At 40.9% G+C, this 9,506-nt stretch overlaps 2 protein-coding genes across 2 annotated transcripts in view; both read left to right on the top strand.

The window, feature by feature from the left end:
- LOC109463710 overlaps nt 1–3,236 on the top strand; it is a 50,524-nt gene extending 47,288 nt beyond the window's left edge. The window contains exons 4-5 of the mRNA XM_019760559.1: nt 2,279–2,465; nt 2,966–3,236. Coding sequence (XP_019616118.1) covers nt 2,279–2,465; nt 2,966–3,236 — 458 coding nt within the window. The remainder of the gene's footprint in view (nt 1–2,278; nt 2,466–2,965) is intronic.
- Nucleotides 3,237–3,980: 744 nt separating this feature from the next.
- On the top strand, nt 3,981–4,887 carry LOC109463709 (collectin-10-like). The gene is made up of 2 exons (XM_019760558.1): nt 3,981–4,196; nt 4,729–4,887. Exons 1-2 carry the CDS (start codon nt 3,981–3,983, stop codon nt 4,885–4,887), a joined length of 375 nt encoding a protein of 124 aa, XP_019616117.1.
- The last annotated feature ends 4,619 nt before the right edge of the window (nt 4,888–9,506 follow it).

Raw genomic sequence — 9,506 nt, 5'->3', positions numbered from 1 at the left:
CCCCCCCCCCCCTCCGTCTAGATAGGGTTAAGAGAAAGCTTTTACAGTTCATTAACTGACAAAGCTTTCACCCAATTAATATAACTGTGCCAAACCATACATACATTATTCAGCTCTATATGGCTATAAAAGGGTAGATACAAGCAATTACCTGTTAACGACAGAATATGTAAATATTGTACAGGAAACGCAGTGGAAGATGAAATGCACTTTATTTGTCATTGCTCTCATTATAGCACCGAAAGAGATCAGTTATTTGAAATGGTCACCAAAATGTTCCACAGCTTTATTCACCTTCCCAGCCTACAAAAAAACTGCATTTCTATTAACACCTCCCAATTCATATATCTCGCAAAACGTCGGCCATTTCATACTCCACTGCACACGGAAAAGAAATCATACCAAACAATAACTACAAATGTATATATAAAGTAGCATTAGCATCACTTATTATCATTCTACTGTTTACTGTTGTTATCATGTTCTTTCAATTAGCCCTCGGGCATGGATTTGCAATAAACTTCTTTCGTAACATTAAACATTTTCGCATAAAGGCAGCTGATGACGTGGCGACGACTCATGTGTCGTTGGCGGATTTGCACCTGGAAACAAGCATGTTTTCGCAAATCGAAACAGCAAAACATTCACGCCGGCAACTACGAAAAGTTCTTCAAATTTCCTAATCACAGTTTATATGTAGTGTGTTGTGATACTACGAAAGCCTTATGTGATTTATTGAAATAATTGGTCCCTTGTTACATTACCTTCATTTTTTTGCGAAGTCAGCACAACTTGTGACTACAAGTGACTGCCCGGGCCGACATTCATGATCATACAACAAATACAATGCCCCAGGTGATAACCACACTGCCCATGGTCAATTCAATTCAATTTATTTATTCATCCTGTAATTACAGCTCAGGCCATTTTGGCCTGCTTTGATACACATAAAAATACACCCAACAAATACACAGTACATAAACAGATTACTAAATACAACATCCTAAACATCAACAGGATCAAGTCATGGTGACGACTACACTGCCCAAAGTGACAATCACTCTGCCCATGGTGACAACCACACTGCCCAAAGTGACAACCACACTGCCCAAAGTGAAAACCACTCTGCCAGAGGCGACAACTACGATACCAGAGGTTAGTTACACCACTGAAGGTGACAACTTCGAGGGTTCACATCAATTTCACTCATGTAGTTCAAAACTTCATTTACTGTAGGGATAGATTCTCGTAATTGATAGATCACCAACTTGTTTGTATTAATCTTGGTTTTATCCACCTTGTAATTATGCATGTATCTTGTCAATATGTGTTATACTCGTTGTATATTTTATAGTAGAAGTTGCTATATATAACTTTTGCTTTTTTGCCAATGCTTAAACAAATATAAGTGAATAAGTAAATAAAATAAACCACAATGCCAAATAAGACAGAGACTCCATCAAGGCTGACAGTTAAGCTTATAAAGATGATGGTGTTATTGTTGGCCAACGTATACGGAGACCAAAATCAATACCTCCATTTCCAAGGAGATAACAAGAGTGATTCCTTGCCTAAACACAAATGCATTTTTAATTCACAATTCATAACCTTTTAACGTCCATGACAGCCTTCTTGATAGTTCGAAACGTCGTTATTCTGGTAATGTCTTCAAAAGGTTTAATAGAATTATGTGTTTCTTCTTTTTTTTCCAAATAATGTGGAACGTTGGCCAGGTTCAAAAGACTACAAAGCCACGACCCTCAACGATGCAGGAAGGTACGACTCTACACTCGGGCGAATTATTTTACCTGCATTAGCCGGCGTGATCAAATACACACAAACACACACACACACACACACACACACACACACACACACACACACATATACATACACACACACACACACACAAACAAACCCAAGCCCTTCATCCAGATAAATTGTGCTCTGCATTATTCTGTATTTACCCACCCTTATAACGTTGCATCATGTGGCTCCTACATTGTAGTTTAGAATGCATGTTGGCCTAAAAGGAAAACATTTAAAGATTTCACTATAGTGTTTCATCCCCGCTAGGAGATCCAAAATCAAACGTCACCATCTTTTTTACGATACTCCTAAAATATCTTATGAATACATCCATAAATTCTCAAATTATGCCGTCCACAAACACAAACATGTACAAAAGGCATTGAAAACGTAAGCTTTAGTGAAGTATGAAAAGTTCCAATGAATGTAACTATGACACTGCTAATGACAGCCTTCCCGCCTGATGCAGGAGTTAATATTGCCTTGGGTAAAACAGCGGTTCAATCAAGCCGTAATGGGTGGAGCCTGGGGAATCCCAGGAGTGCTGTAGACGGGAACACTGCCTCCGACTACCGCCTTAGGTCCTGCACACACACTGCAGGAGAGGCTAATCCAAGTTGGTGGGTGGATCTTGGCCAGCCGTATGCGATTGAGAGGTACGTACATACATACATACATACACACAATGTTCTTACAGCATTATCTTGGAAGTTCATCTGTGTTGGTAGAAGTCATTATGCAACAAGTTTAAACGGTAATTTCCAACACAAGAAATTTGACCCACAAATTTTCGACTGTACAACTCCAGTCTTTGTCAAGGACTCAGAACAGGATTTCTTTGCACGAGGGATTAAAGAGGCCATCTACATCAGGGCATTACAACCATCCCTCAACAGAGTCGGGGGGCGCCACGGACGTTCTGCAACCTATGATCCACTGCTCACGGAGTCACGTGGTGTTATCTGCGTGACGTCACGGAAGCGGTGGATTGTTCATTCCTTGACAAAGACTGGAGTTGTACAGTCGAAAATTTGAGTTCAATTTCTTGTGTTGGAAATTACAGTTAAAACTTGCTGCATAATAGTTCTTACAGCATGATTCGATAATTCACTTTTAAGGTTGGTTGGTCGTTTGATTTGTGTTTGATTATCTACAGAGTGCTCATCTTCAACCGGATGGACTGCTGTCCAGAACGGCTCAACCCCTTCAACATCCACATCGGGGATTCCGACCAGGTCAGCGACAACCCCAGGTGTGGTGGTGATCATCAAATCGACGTGAACCGGCCGTCCATTTCGGTGTCATGTCAGGGGATGAAGGGGCGGTATGTGGGCGTCCGTCTTCCCGGTTTCCGGGTACTGACCCTGTGTGAAGTCCAAGTATTTCCCGGTAGGCCTTCGCTACATTTACTTTATGCAGTAGTATAGTGTGTACGTTTTGAGGGACGGACAACAAATAACACATCTTAGGCCTCTTCGAAACTGCAGGTAGATATTTCCAACAATGACAGGAACAGGATTGGGGTCATATAATATAATAATAATGATAATAACCTTTATTGTACATTCATGCCCTAGCGGGCTAAGTACAGGTGCACACATGAAAAGGTAATATACATGTTTGTACATGTAGTACAGACAGCTCTAAAACTACACTAATACAAAGGTTTGGCTTCTTCTCGTTTCTTTGTGATGTTCAAGACATTGTGATGCTAAGTTTAATTTGATGGGATGATCAAAGCACATAATTTTTCAATATTAGTCAAGTATTGGAAGTATGGGAACGTACTTGTAATATATCTAAAAAAGATCATTTCTTTCATTACTATATAATATAATGACATAAGCATGTATCAACGGCTACAGCTAATTCATGCATATACTCAAGAAGAATCAGTTTCTAGCTTCCTTATATGTTTGCTGATCGTGTTTTGAGGCGTATTGGGGAAATGGCTCTTTTCATTTTTAGTCTATAACTAAAATTTCCCATGTCACTTAAATGTTTCGACGAACAGAAGAGAATTTTGCTATAAGATTTTTTGTGAGTAGTGGGCTAATAGTTACCTATTCTTCATTTATACACTATCAGTTGCCTTGAACGTGCGAACTGATGGCTGCCAGGATGGCTACATACGAGTAGGGTGGCCCTGTATCCGACTTGTTTCCACCAAAATGTCATTTCCGGACGCAGAGCAGGCATGTAAAGAGGAAGGGGCGACTCTAGCCATGCCTAAAACGAAGGAATTGGACCTCGCTCTAAGAAACCTGGTCGAAACGTCAGGAGGCAACTCCGGACATTGGATCGGGATGAGGGTGATCTGTACTGGCATCTGGTTCGATAGTTATGAATTAAAGTGGGTAGACGGTTCACCCCTGGGACAGTACAAGGTACGTGTTCTGTTGACAAGAACAAATTATAGTCGATTAACGTTCATCTGGGTTATTGCACATTCTTATCACTTTCGTCGAAGAGGTTATGTCATAGGTACATATACATCATACATGGGAATTGCCGATTTTTAACCGGTCATAACTCGGAGTATCTCGTAATGATATTTAATAAGTATCTTGGGGTTCGAACAATAATGATAAAGATTAATGGATAATCTAGCAATTTTGTTCTATAGTGTAGCTGTGCGTATGATATTTCGCGTTGTAAGTATGTTATGGTCTTTTTTTTAATCTAGAATTCTGTTTTCATCACCCCTATCGATCTTCTCATTATTATTTCCCTTAATATTGTTGTCTTGGTTACATTTGAATTCTACTGATTTCAAATGCAGTCGTGCACGAGGCATGGTACATTGTACCACGTACACATCGTATACAATTTAAGGATCCCTTTTTTGGTTACTGATTTCCTTCAGTTAGGTAGATATTAAAATCATGACGTACCTTACGTTGTTGTCCTCTCCTTTAGGGTTGGCACTCAGGTAAACCAGCTGACATCAAATATCTAAGGAAAGGGGATTCGCTATGCGTCCAGTACCTGACCTCAGGAAGTGCCACCGATCCAATGTGGGACGACGCTGACTGTACAGAGAAAAGGCGCTACATCTGCCAATCCTCCCCAGCCTAATTAAGGCCATATTGATTCTTGCCTGTTCTAAAAAAAGGCACCTCCTCCGGGGCTCATGTTAGTTGCCATCCTCTGTAGTCCATGGTAGCAAGCGACAATAGGGAGCCGGTGGTAACTACAGAGGACGGCATTCAGAGTACTGAAAGAGGCTCCACGCAACTCCAGAACTCAGTACAGTGCCAACTCATAAATGCTGCACAAGGCTAGCATGTATTGGCGTGTCGTAAAAGTCGCTATGTGCAAGCGCAAATTCATAATGCAAGCTTTGTACCCCTGTGGTTAAGGAGCATTTTTTGACTGTTTTTTTTTACCCGCGCGCACTGGTTTGGGCGTCTCCAGGGATGCCAACCATAAAATTAATTCGGTGTTATTTTGTAATCCTGACGTGCCTTACGTTAACGTTTGTGACTTAATCTTCTCCATCAGAGTTGACATGCCTGACGTTGTATTCCAAATCATGGCGCAGCTGGACCACGATTTGGAATGTTCCAAAACCGTACCGGTCACGCTGTCAATCACGAATGATTGGCAGGAGTGGTGATTAATTATTCATACTGAAGGCACGGTATGGAATATTCTTCTTCTTCTTTCATTTGAGGCAGCCGCCTTCAACTGGCTGAAGATTCTGCTGCCTTTTGTGGCTAGTACGAGATGGGGTTCGCCAAGCCTCCATCCGGGTGATTTGTAGTGAATCACCAACTCCCAGACAGTAGAATTCTGTACCATCGCACACCGGGGCATGCCCCTACTCTTTTTCGAAAGGTGTGGTGGGTTCTTTTACGTTTCTTTTACTCCCCAAACACGGGACCTCCATTTAACGTCCTATCTGAGGGACGTCCCTAACCGAGGCTAGGTACTCATTTACACCTGAGTGAAGTGAGGAAAGTCGTGTAAAGTGCCTTTCCCAAGGGCACAAGATCGGTGACATGGGTGGGGATCGAATCCAGGGCCTATAGGTCCTGAGCCGAAAGCGCTACCGCTGCGCCACACGACCCCACATTGTGTGAAACATGTTTATTCTGAAACATGTTTCACACAAAGACACGAAATGGAATATTCCAAAACATGCTCCAGACATCTGGGCTTGGAAAAGGTTTTCGACAACAACAGTTTGTGTGGAGTTGCTGCTGCTCTGTTTAAAAATGACGACAGGGATGGTCGCTACAGTAGTGAGCTCTAGCTGATGCTTCGACTGGGCTTCATCAGGTAATGAGAAAATGCATCTTTTAAACAGCGATTGATAACGTTTTTGCTGCAACATTTTTGGCACCTCTATTACATTTCTTGTCGTATTATAAAAGTGCTAGATTTACTTTAAGAACCTCTTTCCGTAAAATAGGAAATCATTGATCGTAGCGTTTATGTTATCATACAGAAGGTAATATGCTTGTCATTTTGCATGTGCCCTAGACCAATACCTACAAATTTCAATTAAAGAAATGGGCCATAAATGTACAGTGAATGCAAGTCATTCTTCTAAACAAACGAAGATATAGTTTCGTTACAGAACATAATTAAAATCTCAGTTAATCTTAGAAAATATTACATAGATTAGTTTTGATTTTTTTGTATGCTTGTAATAGATTGCGTCATGATTGCGATCTGATTTTAGTCAATTTTAGACCTATTTAATTTTACAACATTAAAATGATCATAAAATTGCACTGTTATTGTCACGCGATAAAATGATTTAATACAGAAATAAACAAAGAAAATGATTACTACATAATATTCAAACCCAATCAAAAGACGTGTTATAGGGCTTCTGTAGTATACATAGTTATTATTACCTTTGTTGTGTAGCTACAATTTTCGTCATTTACTTTAAATTCAGTATGCGACCTTTTGTTTCTTTTCACACACCGTATTTCTAATCTGCAGTGCGTTTTTTTAAAAGCTAGCTAAAGCCAGACGCTCGTGTGCCACCTTTTGTTTGCTTTTATTTTTCATACATGCATCGTCATGTCGTAAATGTTAATGTAATGTTTAAATAGCCAGCTTTCCACCGTGTGACCAATCCTGGGTTGTCACACGGCATTACGGATCAGCTACCAAAGCAGACACACCCTAAAAGAACAACGGCAACCTGTGCCCGAGTTCCTGTCAAGAAGTAACAACTAAAGCTATTTTGACCCACTTGTAAGGTATGTTTGTGCGAGTGGATAAACAATTAAGGTAAAATTTCTTGTAGGCAGTTTGTCACTGGCCTGTGCCCATAAGCTAGGTTGGCAATGAGATTTTAATTCTCCACGTAGATGTGACGGGGGAAGATTTGCAGTTTTGGACTGTTGGCAATGGCAAATAGCCGTCAGAAAAGTCTCCACATTAGAAAACATTTAGTAATTATCTATACTAATATATGCTTGGGGAACAGGTGAGTCTAACGAGGGTGATAGGTGTGCTGCGCCATGACAGTTTTATTTGTTGACGTGGCACTATTGTTAAAAATTCCGCTGGACCCAGAAACTTCAGATAAACCCTGCAACCTTGCCAAGCCAAATTCTGTTTTAAATGTTTTAAGACTTGATATTACGAGAGGGGTCTGCACTAATTACCTCCATGGAGGTAGCTCCATGGAGGTAGCTCCATGGAGGTCATTAGTGCAGACCTGCGGCTGAAATTTTCTACCTCCATGGAGGTACCTCCATGGAGGTCATTAGTGCAGACCTGCGGCTGAAATTTTCTACCTCCATGGAGGTAGCTCCATGGAGGTAGCTCCATGGAGGTAATTAGTGCAGACCTGCGGCATTTTTTTCAAATTTTTAATTTTTTTTAAATTATCGAAATTTTCCAAAATTTCAAACTTTTCAAAATGTTCAATTTTTTTGAAATTTTTGAAATTCCTTTAATTTTTGAAATTTTTAGCTCCATGGGGCGATTAGTGCAGATCTGAGGCTGAATTTCTGTACCTCCATGGAGCTAGCTCCACGCACTATGAATACAGTTACATGGTTCACGTCATATTCAAGAAAAATACATATACGCGGTTCACGTCACCTTTAAAAAAATTGCTCCTTGGAAATAAAAGGAAACATTCCAGAATATATACATGGTATATTTGCATTTGCAAATCTTGGATGGGATAGAGTGTTTTGGTTTGTGAATGACACACTCACAGTGCAGCCCTTCTGGTTTCTCCGACTACTAGTATATTTACTGGCTCCATGGAGCTAGCTCTACGCACTATGAAAACATATACATGGGTCACGTCACCTTCAAGAAAATACCGCACTCAAGAATAGCTTGGCTTAAATCGGTTAATATGCATTTGTAAATCTTGGATGATAGGGTTTGGGTTTACGGCCCCACTCACTGTATTGCTGTATGTGAATGATACACTCAGTGCAGCTCTTCCGAGATCTTCGGACTTCTCGTTTTCGGCGCGTTGATTGACTGTACTATACTGAAGTGTTTTGAAAGTGACGCGAACCATGTGTTTGCATTCATACTGCGTGGGGGCGCCCAAACTTGTCACCTTTGACGATTGGCACAGATGTGTGATTTCATGCATTCCTCAGTCCAGTAGCCTGCGAACAATGGCAGTGTTCATCTATGCATGGCCTAGATCTATGAGATCAGATAACAGATCATAGCATATTGAAGCAAAAAACCCTGCTGTTGAGGTTGTTGTTGGGAAAGGCGGACAAAAACCGGGCGCATGATAAAGAAATTATGTCACAATTTTCCCCAACAACCTCTGCTTGGGGAGTACGACACTGAGACATGTTTGGGCAGTCCCAAAACACATTAACACATGTACACAGCGGTATGAACACAAACACATGGTTTACGTATCCTTCAAAACATTTTAGGATAGGATATCAACGGTCGGTCGATCAATACAAAAGGATCAGTCCGGACCAATTCTCTCTACTACTAGTACTAGGCTTTCATACTACAAGGAGTCACAAAACACTGTTTCTCGCTCTTTAGATGTCATCCATAGAGCTGTAACTTTTTGCTCTTAACCATGTATATGCATTCATAGTATCTATTTCGTGAAGGTGACAAGTTTGGGCGCCCCCACGCAGTATGAATGCAAACACATGGTTCGCGTCACTTTCAAAACACTTCAGTATATAGTCGATCAATGCGCCGAAAATGAGAAGTCGAAAGAGCTGCACTGAGTGTATCGTTCACAAATAGCAATACAGTGAGTGGGGCCGTAAACCCAAACCCTATCATCCAAGATTTACAAATGCATATTAACCGATTTAAGCTAAGCCAAGCTATTCTAGATTGCGGTATTTTCTTGAAGGTGACGTGACCCATGCATTATGTTTTCATAGTGCGTAGAGCTAGCTCCATGGAGCCAGTAAATACAAGTCGGAGAAGCCAGAAGGGCTGCACTAATGTTTCATTCACAGGGTGCGAGGCAAGCCGTCAAACCAAAACACTCTATCCCATCCAAGATTTGCAAATGCAAATATAAGATGTATATATTCTGGAGTGTGATTTTTCCTTTTATTTCTAAGGAGCAATTTTTTAAGGTGACGTGAACCAAGTAACTGTATTCATAGTGCGTGGAGCTAGCTCCATGGAGGTACAGAAATTCAGCCTCAGGTCTGCACTAATCGCCTCCATGGAGGTAGCTCCATGGAGCTAGAAAAAATTTAAAA

Source organism: Branchiostoma belcheri, unplaced genomic scaffold (genome assembly GCF_001625305.1).
Source record: "Branchiostoma belcheri isolate BF01 breed outbred unplaced genomic scaffold, Haploidv18h27 scaffold13, whole genome shotgun sequence".
NCBI classification, from domain to species: Eukaryota; Metazoa; Chordata; class Leptocardii; order Amphioxiformes; family Branchiostomatidae; genus Branchiostoma; species Branchiostoma belcheri.
Note: the sequence above shows the minus strand (reverse complement) of the source record. Positions and strands in the feature narration are given on the sequence as shown.